We start from the raw sequence: 18707 nt of genomic DNA on the forward strand, positions 1-18707 counted from the left end.
TGATTTCATTAGATGTCTCTCAGCTCTCTTTGAGAACGTCTTTGGGTTGTTTCACTAGCATCAGGGGAATTTCTTTAAGACTACAGAGGGAGTTTTTCCACTTGTTAACAGTTTCCACACTGTTAGCATTGGATGTGGCTTAGAAGCTTTACTTATGTTTTTGGTGACACTTTATCTTCCTGCTTCTCTGTGCCATCCCACACTGAGCTTTCTGCCTCATTGTTGAGTTTTCTTTATCTTGTCTCTAGCCAACTTATGGTTCCGTTTTTAACCTTCTGTCCTTGGTTCTCCATTTGCTCTGTCATTGAGCTTATCTGTTTCTCTGACTTCCCCCTTTATGGGAAAACTCTGGAATCTCTATTCTCTAGTTTAGTCCCATGTTTCCAATACGATCATGAATTTCTCCTCCCTTGGATGCCCTGGAGTTACCTCACACTCCATTGTCTGCAACACTGAAATGCATGAGCTTCCTTTATCAACTAACTTCTGGTGATTCCATTTTTCAGGCAGTATTAACATTCTCTCAACCTGGAAACATCAGTAAGCTTTGACTGTCTTTCCTTCCCATTACATCTAGTATGAGCCCAGATCCCCTTGTTCTCGTCTTCTAAATGTGTCTCAGGGTTCTTTTTCTCCCATTCCTCCATTGCCATCAGTGTAGTACAGGTGCTCATAACTCTTCATGCTTGGTTTTGGTGACGGTGTTTTGATGAATTGGATTGCCCCCCTCCAGATCGCTCTGTAAGACTTACCGTGTTTGCTTCTGCCCAACGTATCTCTGCTGTCAGTGGCATGAAACCCAGATTACCCTGCCTTTTTCGAGGTTCTTTGTGGCCAGGTGTGTTCTAATTCTTCACTTTGGTTTCCTACTCCTCCCAGTCAACTATCTCCTCTGTCCAGTCATGCAGATCTTCTCATATTTTCCCTCTAGTGTGCTCACTCTTATTCTCCATGCTCCTCCTGCCTCAAATGTCATCTTACCTTTCCTTCATTCCTTTTTTCTACTCATACTTCCCCTAAGTCCCATTGCCATCAACCTCCCGGTTGCCTTCTTGGCCTTAGGCTGTACCAGTGATAACAAAGGATTGACACTCAATTTGACTCATCTTATCAAAACATAAGAAGGATCAACAAATGTCAGGTGTTCCAGAACAAAATGAAACAGCTAAACCTCTGTCATTACATTTCCCTGAAAAGTAAATTAAATCCAAACAGAAAGTATGTTGAGGTCTTTAAGGCAAGGCAGCTTAGGTGTAAAGGAGAATGTTGGAAGGCCAGGGAAGACATGCAGTCACCATTTGAGAGACTTAACGCCAACATAAAGGGATCCTTTAAATATTAACAGAAATAACAAGCCAGTGAGGGTATCTGTATAACCCTTGGTACTTGGCATTTTGTTTGGTCAAAGTGGAGATAGATGACTGAATTCATGCCTACCTCAGTCTCTATTCAAGAGGAATCTACTGGGAAGATCAGCCTTCCCAGCTAGTCCCTCTAGTGTGTGTTGTAGGTATGAGATGAAAAAACAAAATTGATGCGCCACCTCACTTTACTCTCTAGCACAAGTGATGTAGTGTACAGGTGCCAGATTGCCTGGGTCTGAGGCTCGGCAGGACTCCTTTCTAGCTGTGTGACGGAAAGCAAGTTACTAAATATCTCAGCTTCCTATATGTAACGTAAGAATAATAATGCCTCCTTCACAATATTATGGAAAGGATTAAATGAGTTAATGCATGTAAACTGCTTAGAATAATGACCGTCTCAGAGTAAGTGCTTACTAAATTTTTACTATTATTATGTATACATGATATGACTGGGAAAGGGTGACTCATTCAAGATTTTCAGAAAGAACTATTTATTATGAAACGGGAAATGGCTCTTCAAAATGTGTGTGGGATTTTTTTTTTTTCATACCTGCTCTGTCCTTGATGACTGTTGTTTATTTTGGTTTATTCATTTATTAACAAATAGCTTTGGACATTGTTTATAGTGTTGCAGATCCTGAAAGGGCAGATTGTCTCTAGGAGATCATGGTATTTTCAATAGAAGATGGATTCTGAAAAATACTCTAATGAGAGTTCTGTGAATGAGATTCTTCTGGCGCATCTGGATTTATGAACAGTCTACACAGATAAAGCATCTGGTTTCATCGGAAGTTGGAAACATACACATTTTAGTGTGTGCTTTCAATTCTCACAGGGAGTCTGGTGCATATTTTTCCAGATTTACGTAATAGGAGAATTTCTGAGCTCTGGGTGAATGTCATTCAAAACTGCTGAGCTTGCTGCACTTGGCGTTTCAAAGAGACATTGTCATTTGCATGCAGTGCTTGGTAACTCTCAAGACTAGGCTTCACGGAGGAGCAATGGCTCAGAAGCTATGACTTGGACAACTTTGTGAACTCAGGGTGCACTGATGGTGTAAGGGAACAATGCAAATTTCTTAGACTTCAGTATAGGTATTTGATCTTTGTAAGGCCGGCCCGGGGGAATTGGATGAAGGCAGTCCAAAGGTACAAACTTCCATTTGTAAGATGAATAAGTACCAGGGATGTAATGTAAAACATGGTAAGTATAATTAACACTTCTGTATGTTATATATGAAAATTGTTGAGAGTAAATCCTAAGAATTCTCATCGTAAGAATTTTTTTGTTTCTTTAATTTTGTACCCTCATGAGCTGATGGATGCTCACTAAACTTATTGTGATAATCACTTCATCATATGTGTAAATCAAATCATTATGCTGTATACCTTAAACTTACGCAGTGCTGTGTGTCAATTATACTCAATAAAACTGGAAGAAAAGACAGGTATTTTCTCTTTTTATCAAGATGTGCTTTTTTTTCCTCCCCAAGATCTGTTATTAAGTCTCACCTTGCTGTGAAAGTAGACTAGATGTGGGGAGAGGGGCTCCATGTAATTTGCCCATTTTATGTTTGAAATTTCATTGTTAACATTAGACCATTGGTTGAAACCATTTTGTTATTGTTTGTGAAGTCTTTGAAATAGTATAAATAGGTTTCTTTGTGAGAGTAAACCCATTAGCTCTTTAGCATTCAGGGTAATCAACCAACACATTTTCAGAGGACAGGCAGATTTTTGTAGTTGCGTAAAGGTCACAAGCATGGTGAAGATACTGTGTGCCTTGGAGGGTTGAGGTATGCTGTAAAGAGGAAAGTAGAGGATGAGGACCACACATTCATTGCCCTGGTCTCCAGGTTCCTGCTGCCGCATATATCTGTCTGCCCAAATTAATGTAAGGAAGGATTCCGTTTTGATGTAAAATTATCATACCTTCTGGTTCTGTGAAATGAAGCTGCTTCTACGCCATAGTTACTGACTCATGCTAATAAAACAGTGTTGCCGCCTCACTTTTCTTATCTGTAAAATGGGAATATTGATGCCTACTTTGCAGGATTTTTGCAAGGCTTCAATGAGAGCACGTGGAAGGACCCTGGCTGGAATATTGTAGGTCCTCCCTGAGTACTTTTTTCTTCCTGTCTCTCAACTTGATATATGAAATTTAGGCACTTAGTTGCATTGTTCTTATATTTTTTGCTCTTATTTATATGTTAACCTTGCTTCCCACCAGACTGATTTTTTTTTTTTTTAGGACAAGTACTATTTCTTTTTTTATTTTCTGCAGTATATGCTCTTATAGTACCTTGTACCTTTTCTTCATACTACAGCCTGTTTTATATTTATTTATTTGACCATTTAATTAGGTTTTCTTCCTTTCTGGTCTGTAAGCCTCATGAAGGCTAGAATCCTGTTTGATTTTGCTCAGAAATGTGTACTTAAGGCCTAAACTAGTGCCTGGTATGTAAAAAGTGTCCTGTAAATATTTGTGGAAAGGATGAATGAATGATTGATTATTAGGTTAAACATAGTAGATTCTAAGCAAATACTTGTTCTGGGAAGGTTGAAACTACCTGTCATACTCCTTCCAGATTTAGCTCGAAGCCTTGTAGGAGGCTATAAAAAGTGTGCAGAATTTTAGCTAACACCTTAGATCTTTAAATAACAGGGTGTGGGGAAAAGAAAAAAGGTTTACCAAATACTTTGAAGTGGCTCAGTACTTAATGTTATTTTAGTGGGAGCTCAGTAATGTTTATTATAAATATGTTATTATAAAGAACTCTTTAAGTGTAAATTACTATTCTTACTTTTAGCTAGTATTTATAAGTATTAACACCTGTGAATACTAATATTATTTTAAAATTCAGGCTCCAAGGAAAAGCTGTCAAACATGGTTTGTTTTTCTTTCCTTTCCGAACTTTGCATAAACCTGATTGTATCGGAAGGGAGCTTTGGGGATGTGTGAGAACTGGGTGTGTCCTGGTCTTGGCAGTGCCGTCCACATTGTTGTACTCTCCATAAATTCTTGCTTTCCTGTCCCGAGTCCTCTGTTGGGCCGTCATTCATTCATCCCAATGCTGACTCTTTCCACACTCCAGGATTTTGACACATTGCTGATGCATGTCCTGACAGCTGAATCATTTCACGTATTGAACTGAGTCAGCATCTTCACCTTTGCTCTAATCAAATTACAATTTTATTTTAAAGTAATCTCCCTGGATGTCAGTCGGTCAAGTTCCCTATTATTTTCTTCAAATGTGGCTTACACGGTTGGACACACACACCAAAGGGAAGGGGAAAAACTCTACCTATGTCAGCAATTTATGTTGTTCATTTGTTAGGTCATTTTTTTGTTTTTTCAAAGCTGACATTTATGGAACATTTTCCATGTGCCAGGCATTGTGTGAAACATTTTATGTATTATCTCATGAGATGCTCAAGCTGTCACTGTGACAGAGCTACTATTCTTAGATTCATTTTGGGAAGGATTTTAAGATTCAGCAATGCTTTTTTTTTAAATTAAAGTACGGTCGGTTTACAATGCCGTGTTAGTTTCCTGTGTGCAGCATAGTGGTTCAGTTGTCCATATATATTCCTTTTCATATTCTTTCTCACTGTAGGCTGTTACAAGTAGGTATTGACTGTAGTTCCCTGTGCTCTACAGTAGGTCCTTGTTTATCAGCAATGCTTTTTAACAACAGTTTAGCAGCTCAAGTTTACTGAACATCTGGAGTGTTCCAGACATTGTTCTATGTGTTTTTATTTTCATTCACTCACTTAATCCTTAAGTCAACCACGAGGTAGGTACTGCTCTCATTTACCAGCGGAAAACGATGCACTGAGACTCACTTGTGGTTTCCTAGCTAGGAAGCGGCAAAGCCAGGGTTGGGATCCAGCATTCTGGCAGTCTGATTCTGTAGCCCATTGTCTTAACTGCCATCTTATGCTGCCCCAAGTTGCCAAGCTGGTACATGGTGGAGCCCGATTAGAGCCCAGGCCCCTGACTTCAGAGTGTGTGGCCCAGAGAATAACCTCAGCCATCTGGAAGAATGCAGAATGAGTTTATATTGTTTTTCAAGTTCCCAATGGTGCTGAGAGAAATCAACTTAATTTGGCTTTGTAAGCATTTCTGTGATGTTCCTCCAGAATTACAACTGACAAACTTTTGAGATAGTAGACTTAGGTGCCTAGCTTAGTTTTAACTTCTTTTCTTTCTTTTTTTAAATTGAAGTTTAGTCAGTTTACAATGTTGTGTCAGTTTCTGGTGTACAGCAAAATGTTTCAGTCATCCATATACATACATATATTCATTTTCATTATATGTTACTACAAGATATTGAATGTAGTTCCCTGTGCTATACAGTAGAAACTTGTTGTTTACCTGTTTTATATACAGTAGTTAGTATCTGCAAATCAAACTCCTAATTTATGTCTCCCTATTCCCTTTCTCCTCTGATGGCCGTAAGTTTGTTTCCTATGTCTGTGAGTCTGTTTCTGTTTATAAATAAGTTCATTTGAATCTTCTTTTTTTTTTTTTTTTTGGATTCCACATATAAGTGATATCATATGGTATAATTTTATTAACACCAGATCTTATTTCTCATATTTGGTCTGGCTCTTTAAGTGGAAGATATAGAATGTTTTCTGAAAGTCACTTTTAGTATAACTGACAGGGAAATGTTTGTATTCTCCAGTGGCATGTTTAGCTAAGCCCTTGGGTACCACATTGGGTGGAGAATGCTGTATTATATCTAGATTCAGTAAAAAGACTTATGCTTAGAACTACATCATTAGGATGCATAGCTTTAGGTTTCAGTGACTCTTCCTTCCTTTGGTGACAGATGCTTGTGGCCAGGAAGTCAGTAGCAAACAAGGAACTAACGTTGTAAATATCCTGGCTCAAACTGGATCATATCTTACAATTCAGTGTTTTAAAATGGTTTTCTGCTCTGAAAGTGTTAAGCTTTACAGACACATCCTTTGTCTTTTACAAAATCTTTGTGTTATTCTTCTCTAAGTTTTGGCTTTGGAGTCCTGTACTCATGATTATACATATATATGTGCACGATACAGAAATACATACATGCAAGTTTCTGTCTCTCTGTTTTATACTTGACAGTACTGTTTTTATACATAATAGGAAATAAGGTTTCAAAATGGATTTCATTTTTTTTCAGTATAGTGTTTCAAATTTGAATTTTGGATTTCCTTGACCCTTATATTTAATTTATATTAATTTCCTTTGTATGAAGCATAGGCAAGTTCACAATTAGTGAGGTGTACTACATGCCATCACTGGATTTTATCGCACAGATTATAACTTTAATTATAAATGCACACTCTTTATTACTCTTGGGATTAGAGGCCATTCCACTGTACTTAGTCCTGTGTCACTCTCAGGAGCTTAAGGTCTTAAATTTAAACCTCCCAGCTGAGGTTCAGAAATAGCATCTCTAAGCTGGCCTTGTAACATTGGACTGACTCTGTTTTGTATTTTAAATCTTTTCTTAAAAAACGTTTAATGATGTCTTTGATGTCAACTGTAAGTTGTGAAATAGCAGACATAGGCTTAATTGATGTTAATGTGGTATCTATTTAATTTGTTTTTAAACCTCATAGCATCCTGTTAAAATAGCTGCAGTTTCATTTCATTCTGAACTGATTCCCATTGATGTTAATCCTCAAATGGAAAGTAGATAGGTCATTTTTATCCCTTGTAAAAGTAATGGAGGCGGGGAATGGGACATGACCCTCAATTAACTGAATGCTTGAAAATAATGTGTTCTTTTATTGAAGGTTTTTTTCTTTGGTGGGGAAGGGTCAACCAAAAGTGTAAGTGCTTGCTGAAAAATCTGTAATCCCATTAATTTATTTCTCTACGTTATAGTTGTGGCATAAGTGAAAATAGTCTTTTTGAAGATTTTTGTTGCTCATACTTTTGAACCTGGCTGAAAATTGGGCTTTAACAATGTTGACCCTTGGGCACATCCTGAAAGTTTGTTTCATTAATTACTTTTTATCAGATTATGATTTGCTCCTTGTTTTAAAAGCCACGTGCAAAAGAGAAGCCAAACTATGGTTATTTGAGGGTTTTAAGTAGATAGCCTTTGTTTAATTGAAGTTTGATATTATTAAGATAACATTGCAAAAAAATCTCAGCAAAAACCTTTGGGTTTTGCTTTAAGTTGGAGACTATGTATTTATTAGCTTTTGGGAAAGGAAAACCGGAGAGATCTATGAAAGAATAATAATAAGTACATGTTGATTGTCCAAGCTGGGAAGAATAATTATATATTGTCATTATTTAAAACTTTAATTTATCAACCTACCATTGTTCCCTCATTACAGGCTAATTTTATGCTGTTTAAGTTTTAAAACCTGTAAATACTTGAAGGAAAGTCAGTCAAAACTTCCTTTACTTTTAGATTACAGCTTTTCCTAAAGGTTACGAGCTAAGACAGTTTACCCATTGCTCCAGTGCTGGTGGTGGTGGTTTTGCTGTTATTCACCACAATCATGGCCATCATCAGCATCATTACTGTTACTAGTGTGGGCACTGGAGTAAGATAAGACTACTTGGGTTCAGATACTACCTGCAGCCCTTGATAGTGGGTGATGTTGGGCAAGTGACTTAGCTTTCTGGGCCCCGTGTTTTTCATCTGAAAAACTGGGATGTTAACAGCGGCCACTCATAAGGTATTCTGAGGATTAAAGGGGATAATGTGTGTCAGGAGCTTAGTACAGTGCTTTGCAATAGTAAATGTTCGCTAATCATTGTCATCATTCTTTTTGCCTTGAAGTATCAGTACTGACCTTTTCTACCTTTCAGTTTGTTGTTTAATTGATACTCACATCTTGGTCTGATTCTTTTGATACTATTTTTATCTATGTAGCAGTTCTATGAGACATGTTTTGAATTTAAAAAAAAGTGTATGCTAATAATCAGCAAAGTGTTTTTTGATCTTCCTAATACATTGCAAAGAGTTCTAAAAGCAGCCAACTCTACATTCACTTATTTATAGCTGAGGCCAAGAAGGAATGTTTTCACTGTTGTAGGTATTGCCAGGGACCTTCCTTTGCTTGAAAACCAAAAGTTTTCACTGTTAGCTTTAAATAAACAGAGAGAGAAAGAATTTCAAAGGTGAGGGAGATGGAAGAAGGATTTTAAAAAACAGTGGTTTTCATCTGTGGTCACACATTGAAATCACTTGAGATGCTTTTGTAAAATACAGATACCTAGTAGAGGAAACACATCACCATACCACCACCATCAACAACTAACATTTTTTGAACCCATACTTTGAATATAGTAATAGGGTAAATGGAATGGTCAGATACTTAATACTTATTTTAGTTAACATGTCAGTTTCTTATTTGGTTATGTACATGGAACTACTTTGTGTAACCAACATGGTTACTTAGGTTCAGTTCATAGACATGAAGTCTAATTTTATTATTTGATTCTTTATAAGGATTTATAGTGGTCTCCTTGTTTTGATGAAAATATTGTTGGCTATCTCTCTGATTTTGGGGACATGTCAAAGGCAATTCCTAGTAGAAGCATAGTTCCATGCATAAAATAGGATTCTTTTAGGTTTTCCCAAATACATGTGACGTGTAATGTTACCTGTATCTGTGTTTAGAAGTAAAGTTGGTGGCAAGGGTTTGGGCAGACCACATGGACAGGCAGTTAGGCATTTTACCATGTGTACTGACATACCACGCTTCAGTCCTTCAAGGCTAAGTCAACTTAATATTTTAGTGCTAAGCTCTTCCCAGTGCTGTGAGACCAGTTTTCTGTAAATATATTGTCACATGCTTATGCATGTACAATCTGATTCCATTTTGTTGAAGTTTTAGAGGCTCGTGTGTGAGGGACTGATAGTGACCTGAATGGGGATTTGTTCACCTTAAGGCAAGTTCTAAAGGATGAGGTGAAGGGGATCAAAGACCACATTTACACTCTCGATCTGTGCTGGTACCTTTATTTTTTTTTTGTGAGAGTGGGGAAATGGATGTAAAAGGGCTAAGTGAGTAATATCTTAGGACATTTTCAGATGAAGAGCATTGTTAGTTTAGAAGGATTTTTTTTCCAGATCTTTTGAATGGAAACAACCGGTTATAAATATTGTTCATTAGGACCTCAAACAGTGTTACTGCTTAGCTTCCAGTGCAAACAGGACCATTTTATAGAAACATTTATCTACATACATTTAAAAAGCCTATGTCTAAATAAGTTATCAGCTCACATTTTTTTTTAAACCAATCTACCTTCTTCCTGTGATGGTGTGGCTAATGAATAATGATGCCAGCTTTCTTTATTTACTTTGTTGGCATATTTGCGAGGGTGAATTTAACATTCTGATTTTCAACAATTTCAGTTGACTGGAGTCCCAGAGCACCAAACCCAAAGGACATTGGGCTCATGTTTTGTTTCTCCTACCTTTGCTGCTTTCTGCTTTGCAAAGTATTGACTGAGTCAGGCCCCAAAGGAAGATGGGCTGATATTGGATCTATGATTCTCTGTCCCAAACTTTAGATGGGATGGAATCATAGAAGCTGTTGACTAGGGAAGAATGAGCTTCTGCTAATTATAAACAAACAAACAGTCAGCCCTGGAAATCATAATGAGGGTGAGAGGAGGTGTGGGTGTGTGTGTGTGCATGCATGCATGGGTGCATGTGTGACTAAATATATATAACACCCATCGACTGTTCTTTAAAACACAAGGAGAATCTTTGTCTCTTAATCTGAACTTTCATCCTCCCTCTAGTGTTGAATTCTGTGCTCATTTTTGCATTACTTGTTGCACTTATAAATTTTAACATTATTTGAGTAAGAACACCTTGGAAGTGAGAGTAATTATTTCCCCCAGCTTATTGATAAAAATTTGCTAAGAAGATGCTGGGAGATGGCAATAGAAAAGGCACGTGTGAGAAAATGACTAATGCTCAAAAGGAAAGAGAAGGACAATACAGTGAGAAATACACCCTCCAAGAGGATTGACCACTTAAACTGGTCATTACATTATTTTCTTGGGTGAGAAACATATTCTGGAAATCAACTTAATTCTAAGAGTTGTTCCAGAGTGGTGGAATCCGACCTTGTGGACCCTTATCAAGCTATGATAACTAGATCACTTATTCTTCCCTTTAAGCAAATACTAACATTGGATGGATGGGTTGTTGTGCTAATGACCTTCATGGTATTATATAACCACTTACTGATTCTTCATTATTTATGGTAATGATTCTGTGTGATCCCTCTCCTGGGGGTAGGGACGGCCTGTGCAGGCCAGTAGTTCCCATGGGAAGAGAGACGGCACAACTAGCATCCACTGCCTGGTTTGCTTTGGGATTCTGTGATGACCCTTAATTTTTCTAGTTTACATTTATTTCGAATGTCTATAATTTTTTTTCCTTCCATCTTAAGTTACGAAATGTTTAGATTTTCAGGTGGCTCAGACTTGGGAGATGGGTAGCTTTGAGTTGTTAAAATCTAGTGTTACTGCATGTGGTCACAGTGTACTGCTTGTCTGATCTCTTCTTTTTGTCATTTATGAGGTTTTCTTTATGACCTAATACCTGACACTGTTTATAAATGTTTCTTTAAAAAGAATATTTGTATCTGCTTCTGGGACTGATTCCACAGACATTAAACTTTTATCACTGGAACCTTCTGCACTACTCAGAGAGTGTTGCTTCTCTGATCCTGGCCTGTCTTACCTTTCCACATTCTACCTTTTCATATCCCACTGGGAGTAGGGAAATGAGGGGAAGAGGGGTGGGGGCAGCGTAGCCACGTCGGGTAGTCTGAGGGCCAAACATTATAGGAAGAGCCCTATGCATGGACTGTTGCTGGTTAGGCCATCCTTCAGCATGAATTCAAACACAATTTTAAAAAGTTGTTGCCATAATGGAATTGGCTCTCTGAGGACACCTTTCCCCATTTTTCTTTTGGTCAGTCATAATTACTTAAATTCTTTAGCTTAGAGAAAGGAGGTCATTTTAGAGGAGTTTAGTCTGTGATAAAGGAGAAAGCATAGCTTGTTGCTATATGAGTTCATCTCTGGGGAATGGGCAAGACGGGTTCAGCATGACACTTATGAATGAGGGCATGTTGGAAATTAATTGGTTGATTTCTTTCTGCGTCCTTCCTCTTTTCTCTGTGTCATTACCCTATTTTATGGAATACGGAGTTACTCTTGCGTTCCACTGAGTCTGACTGTTGCACAGTGGTGAAGAGTTCAGGCTCTGGGACCAGTTTGCCTGGGTTTGAATCCTGTCTCCACTGCTTATTAGCTCTAAGACTCTGGGCAAGTCACTGATTCTGTGTCTTGGTTTTTTCATCTGTTAAGTTGGAAATAGTATCTGCTGTATAGGGTCGTTGTTGGGACTAAATAAAATGTAATATATGTGAAGAGCTTAGAATAGTACGCAGTACAAGTACACAGCAGTGCTTAATAAATGTAAGCTAGTATCATTATTCCACTGGGCAGGTGGATAGCCTGTTTCACATTTGTCTATGATATTATGTCAGTTTGGATAAATAAAGAATAAATTTAAACTAACATTTTTAAAAAAGGACTAAATGTTAGCTGTCTGAATTTTTAAAAAATAGCCAAATGTGAATCTCTTGAATATTACTGCAGTGACCACAAAGATTAATCATTGTTGTCACTACTTCAATGATGGTTTGCCTTTTGGAGGAAAAGCTGTCATTTATAGATGCTTTTATAATTCATATGTGCTGAATTCAGGAGTTCTCCATGTACATGGTCTGGTTTTTAAGTTTTATTGAAATTATTGTATCAAAAATAGGATTAATTAAAATTTGTCCTGAAGACTTAATATGCCTTTTCTTGTTTCTCTGTGCAGCAGCAAAATTCCCATTCAACTTTGAGGTATGGGATCTAATTTAGAACTTAGAAGACTATAGTAATTAACCGTGATGGTCCCTTACACATAGTGAGCCCTTGGTTAAGGATACATAGTCATCTTGATAAGCAGCCTTGTTGAGTGTTTGAATTTGTTTATATATTTATTTAAACACCTGAAACAGATAGCAATTAAAGAAAAGGCTTGGTCTGTCTAGATTTAGTTCTTATAAAGCTAGATGTTTTGAAAGTGATTAGGTCTAGGGGCATAGAATAAGACATACTTCATGGCTTGACTCAAATCTGAAATTCTTGGACTGTAAGATATATTAGGGCCTTTGGGGATTTATGGGAGTGGTGGTGGGAGGGGACACTCACTGGATGAGAATAATTTCTGAAGTTACAAATTGTTTTTTGCTGAGCAGCAGTGGTGCTACAGACCTTCAGAAATATCCACTGCTTCTTGTTCCCTTATTGCTGGTAGAGAATCCTGTACTTTCAGATGTCCTTTGCGTATCCTAAAGCTGATGTCAGTAAGCACTGTTTTGGGGGAATTATCCATGAGGTCCTGGGTCCTTGTGTTGGTACTTGGGTTGTGGGATGTGAGGAGAGGAAGGGGGTTGTGGAGAGGAGTCATGTGGATTCTGTGGATAGGAATCTAGCCCTCACTCCTCTCTTCTGGGGTTGCTGGAGGCTGTAAGATGGGTACTATTAGCCATGCACTTACCTCCAGGGAGCAGGTGGCCCACACTGTGAGGCTACTGTGAAGCATTTACTGGGAGGCTGGCAACTGCAGATTGTTGCAAGTGCCTGGCCAAACGTTGTTAAAGTCCTTATTAGTACAGAAGGAATATGGGAGTGTGGTTAGAGACCAGGTACTGTGCCCAACTTCCCAACTCTTTCAATAGGGGACCTCCATGATTGTCTCTAACTTTCTTTTTGAGAAATGGAGAATAATAATCTGAGGCTACCTGCTTATCTTGAAGAGTGTTCTGAGGATGAATGAGTTAATCGTCTCATCGTGGAGAAAGCGGAAGTTCTCTTGTCATAATTTCATTGCCTTTCCAGGGAAGCTCCAGTTTGGTGGAATAAAGTAGTGGCAAGAAGGAGTGGAATGAGCCATCTGCAGCTTAGTTGGTGTCTTTCAAGTCCAACTCAGGGTCAGATTTCCAGTCTAGCTGAGGAATTTTTTTTTTTTAACCTAAAATTTTTACATATTTCTTAGAAACAAAACCAAACCAAATGTCTGACCTGCTGTTTGTAGGAAGAGAACAGATGTTTATTCTGAGAACATGTTAACAAAAATGTTAGTGGTTTTATCCCACCGTAAGGGAAGAAGATGGGTCAAAAGAGAGAGCAGAGATTTAAGTAGAGTTTGCTTTTACTGCCCCATTCCTGACGTGCCCTTTTTGAGAGACTTGGTATTGCTTCATTTTATTGATTTTTCAAGTTTCTTTGAGAAAGAAACTTCATGACATCAAGCCAAAACAAAAGAAAAAATACAAACACACACACACACACCAGTTGCTTTAAATACCAAGGATGTCAGCATGAAATTAAAATGAATCAACTGACATTTCTGCTTTGAAATTTTTTAGTAAAATTAATTTAAACCAACAGTGAAAACTTCTGTCTCTACCTTATAATGGAAAGTTTGACCTTTTTCAGTGTTTTTGGCTTAAGGGTGTTGACATTGGGGTGTTTTTGGTTAAAATTTGCTTCAACTCTCTAATGGCTCGTGGGATCTTGGTCAATCTTTGGTGGCGAAATAGCAAATACTGTCAATTGTGTTGGTACCATGTAGTTTCCAAAGGCAAGGTCTCTGAAGCAGTGGGTGTGGTATCCCCTCCTGCCCATGTGTAACTGTTAAAAAGAACACTGTTGTCATGTGAATTCTTATTTTTTTGAGCTTGCTTTTGAAGTAACTTTCGCAGAGAATTCCTGTTACCTAGAAATTGATGACAGACTTACACCATTTCCTTTTTTTTTCTTAGACGTTCCATCCTCAGAGCAGCCTGAACTGTTCCTAAAGAAACTTCAGCAGTGCTGTGTCATTTTTGACTTCATGGACACGCTATCTGATCTTAAAATGAAAGAATACAAGCGCTCCACTCTTAATGAACTGGTGGACTACATTACAATAAGCAGAGGCTGTTTGACAGAACAGACTTACCCCGAAGTAGTTAGAATGGTGAGTTTCTTTTTTTCGCCGCGGACACTTTTAAGCGCCTTCCCTAGGGACTCACAGGTGTACTGATTGCAGAGTCAGGTCACTGGAGGTCACCTCCACCAATGAGAGCCAACCTTCTGAGAGCTAAGCGGAAGTAGTCGGCACAATACTAGAATTTGAAGAGTATGCTTTCATGAGAATGAAATCCAGAACTTTTCACCAACAACAGTATTGGAGGAATCAATGACTTCAAAATATGAAGCCGAGATTGCCAGGGTGTTACTGGATTTCTGGCACTGGGAAAAGAAAAGACATAGGAGACTCAACAAAAGTTTTAGATTGGTGTTTGAAAAATATGCAAGCCTGTTGGATGTCTTGATTTTTTTCTTTTCCTCTATTCGTTGTGGTATATTAGAAATGGCTTTAAGCTTAATATTAATTTCAATTTGTAGAATCTAGAGAAAGCCTCTCTTGGCTTGATAAACTAATCATCCACTTTATAAACTTAAAATTGGGAGTGATGTCTTTCATTATTTTTGTATAGCGTCTTGTACTTTGTGTGGTCGTTAAGAGTTATGAGGAAAAACATTATTAATATAATACAAGTAATTATGTTCTTATTGTATCAATAATTATATTAGCTTTTCAAAAGCTGAGCCAAAATATGGTTTTCTGTTAGGTTTCTGTGGGAAGGTTGCCTTCCTTGGCATCCTAGAAGATCTTGGGCTAGGGGCCCACGCTATTTGGAGGAGATGGGGCTGGCCTACTAACTTGTGAAATCGTGCTGCAGAGGTCCAAGGGGGTCAGTGCGTCATTGCAAAGCCCACTGGCCCACTCTCTGTGTACTGATGAATATCTCCCTAGCTTTTCTGTTTAACTTTTGTCACTTGCATTCAACACGTACAGAAAAGAGACATCTGTGTTGGAGAAGAGATGGTTAAAAATGAATAGTTCAGATTTGGGAAGGGACCTGAATTATCACAACTTGAGAAACTATGACAGATAGATGGTCATTTCAAAACAACATCTAGTATATTTCTCAGCCCCATGTTGGAGTGTATATTGCATTTGTTAATTTATAGGAATATAAAACAGTGTTTTGTAGGGTTAATTGTTAACACTGTGGCTTGTGAGCAGTGGTTCTCAACCAGGGGCAATTTTCCCTCCTAGGGCAGCATGGCACTGTCCGGAGACAGTTTTGGTAGTCAGAACCAGGGGTGGGAAGGGGGTGCTACCAGCATCTAGTGGGTAGAGGCCAGGAATGCTGTTAAACATCGTAGAGGTACAAGGCAGCCCTACAACAAAGAATTAATCTGGCCCAAATGTCAATAATGCCACTGTTGAGAACCCCTGCTCTAGAGTTTGCATGCTCTCTGAACCTCTTACCCTGATACTTAGGATCTTCTCTAGTCCACCTGCCTTCTGCAGAGCATGGTCCTTTGGTTTTAACCTCCTCGTGTCCCAGCCAACAAAGATATCCACCGTTGATCACTTTCTTCTGTGTCTTTCCATGGATAGTCCATGAATATTGAAGCATATATAAGCATATATGTATAAATAATGTTTTTTGTAAACACACGAAGAGTAGCACACTGTACACCCTCTCTGTCCCTTGCTTTTTTCACTTAGCAATATATCACATACATCAGTACTTGTAAAGCTGCCTCATTCATTTTTATAGCTGCATTTCATTGTGTGGACGTACCATAATTTATTTAACCCCAGGACCCTATGAATATCCTCGTATGTACATCAATTTGCCCTTGTGTGAGAACACCTGTATATTTGTGGATCTGTTTCGTAATAGCCTGTCTTTTTCTCTGTTTCTGGACCTTCATGTACTCCCTCCCCTCCTGCCTCTAATTCTGATTCTCCCCTTCGTTTCAAGATCTGGCTTAAAGTGCTACCACTGTTTCCTGAAAAGCCCAGAGTTTTCTTCTTCTTTCAGTTCCTCTACTTCTTGGCAACCCACCCTTTTGGAATTTGTTCCTTTGCTGCTGTTTAATCCTTTCACATGTTTATCTGATTTTTTCCCCATCTAGACTATAAGTACTCCTAAGCAGGAACTGTGGCATACACATCTCTGTGGCCTCTGTAATGCCTCCCTAACCCAGAGATTGTTGAATGAGTGAATTCCCTCTTAAAATGTGGGCATTTCAGGCTCTCTATGATGAAGATACTGGATGTCATTGGATTATATCCAGTTTTTAAACCCAGTATTTGGCATAATCCAAAAATTTGTTCATTCCTGTGAACCAAACTAGGTCCTAAAGCAGCTTTAGTCTCTCAAAGGAGACCATTTTCTCTTCTCCCTGAACACCTCCCCCCATGGCCCTCTACCCACACCAGAAATAAAAAAAAAAAAAAAAAAAAAAAAAGACTCCTACCATTTGTGTGTGAATGTGTGTTTTAAAATGTACTGCCTCATTTAGGAGGTGTTGAATCTGTAGCATGCAGATTCTAGGGCATTAGAAAATCGACATTCTAGATGATAGTTTAGGGTTCTCAGAGGTGTAATTTATTTTTCTTATCTTCTGAATTGTGAAATTGCTAACTGCTAATTTTGCATGGTTCTTAGGCATTATGGCATTTACAGAGAAGGAAGTAGTTGGTAGAGTAGAAAGAGAAAGGGCTTTGGAACCACACAAAGCTGGGTTCAGATGCCAGCTCTGGCCACACTTACTTGCTCCATCACCTTAGACAGAACCCTCCATCTTTGGGGGTCTCAGTTTTTGTGAAATGCTAAGAGGTATGTAGGATTGGGGAAAGGGTGGCCACAGTCCCTCCTACCCTGTTCCGTCAGTAGTCCACCCGAGGAAAATTGTTGTGCTTTGTCCATCAAGGTTCTCACCACCTCGAATACACATACAATCTCGTAAACAGGGATTTACCCCTCTACAAGGGAGATTGGAACCAAGTCCCCTCTTGCCCACTACTCCCTTCTGTTTTGCCATCTGTGAGCCCCCTTTATATAGAAATCCTACTGCTCACTTTCCTCATCTGTATTGTAGCTTCCTTTTGGGTATTTTATGAGGATTGGCGGTAGTGTATGTAGAGCTCTTAGAATAGTCCCTAACGTATGGCAAGCATTTCATCATTATCATCATTTTTATTATATCAATATTATTATTATATTTTAATGATTTTGTTTTTAGATACTTGACTTTATAATCATTGGGGGAGGAAACTAGTATTCCTGTTTGTGGACTTAAAATGCCCTGTCAGCTAAATGTGTTATGTCCCATTGCATCAGTGGTCCTCAGATTTTGTCGTTCCAATACTGTCTGTTGAATAGTCCCTATCCTCGCCTATTCTTCTTTCTTATTACTGTAAAGTGAAACTGCTTCACTAGGATTAGTGAGGGAAATGGTAGTACTTTTAATGAAATGTCAGTAAAGCGATAGCCAGGTTTTACAAACCAGGACGAGTGATGTCTGAAGCTGGCACGTTCGGATGTCAGCATTATTACCAAAAGCCTTCGATGCAACCTGGTGGACCTAGGCTTTGAGAGTTGCTACTTTTGTTAGGGTAAGAAAAGAGTGACAGATGAAAGTAATCTATGAATTGTGGAAACCATTTTCAGCATTTAAATGAATTCTGGATAACCACCTACAGAGTGCTAGAATTAAGAAAGAAAAATAACTATTTCTGTGTAAGCAAAATAAAACAATATAGCACCCAGCTCACCTGCAGAAGGGTAATGGGGTAGTGGAAAGAGCCCCAGATAGAGAAAGCAGAAGCCACTGTCCTCACTTCTCATCTGCCACTTAACTAGGGGTGAAATCTGGGGTAAGTCAGTTCCTCTCTAAGCCCCAGTTTCTCCTCTTGTAAATGGAAGGAGTTGGTGGTGATCTCTCACATCCTTCCAGCTCTGAAAACTACCAACTCTTTTGATCAACACAGTCTAAGAGATTTAGAATGGATTCTGCTCCTCTTAAGTTTCCAAAACATTGTCCAAAGTAGTTGCTTCTACTTTGTGAGTGGTGTCTTCAGTGTGTTTCTTTCTCATGGTGTCATATCTGATGGAGAAACGAGACCCAGGACTGTGAGTTCCTTAGGGTTTGGCACATTTTGCCTTGTATCGTCTTGAGTGTCAGGCTTCTGTCCTTGAGGCAGTATTTTTACCACATTATGCTCATGTTTTCTTTCTGTTTCTGCTGCCATGCATCCATTTGAAAGATTTCTTAGAGTTTCTGGCTCCCCAAGGAGTCTTGGGTTAATTTTTTTTCTTTTAACCTGAACGCAGACTCTGTATTTTATACTCTTTATGTTCACACATTTTCCTTTTCAAAAACATCTCT

At 38.5% G+C, this 18707-nt stretch overlaps 1 protein-coding gene across 3 annotated transcripts in view; it reads left to right on the top strand.

Annotated features, from left to right (window-relative positions):
• PPP2R5E (protein phosphatase 2 regulatory subunit B'epsilon) overlaps nt 1-18707 on the top strand; it is a 132321-nt gene that overhangs the window by 54380 nt on the left and 59234 nt on the right. For all 3 annotated transcript variants that reach the window (XM_010962247.3, XM_010962248.3, XM_045522084.2), the window contains exon 3: nt 14231-14427. In XM_010962247.3, coding sequence (XP_010960549.1) covers nt 14231-14427 — 197 coding nt within the window. The remainder of the gene's footprint in view (nt 1-14230; nt 14428-18707) is intronic.

This window comes from Camelus bactrianus, chromosome 6 (assembly GCF_048773025.1).
Source record: "Camelus bactrianus isolate YW-2024 breed Bactrian camel chromosome 6, ASM4877302v1, whole genome shotgun sequence".
Classification (NCBI taxonomy): domain Eukaryota; kingdom Metazoa; phylum Chordata; class Mammalia; order Artiodactyla; family Camelidae; genus Camelus; species Camelus bactrianus.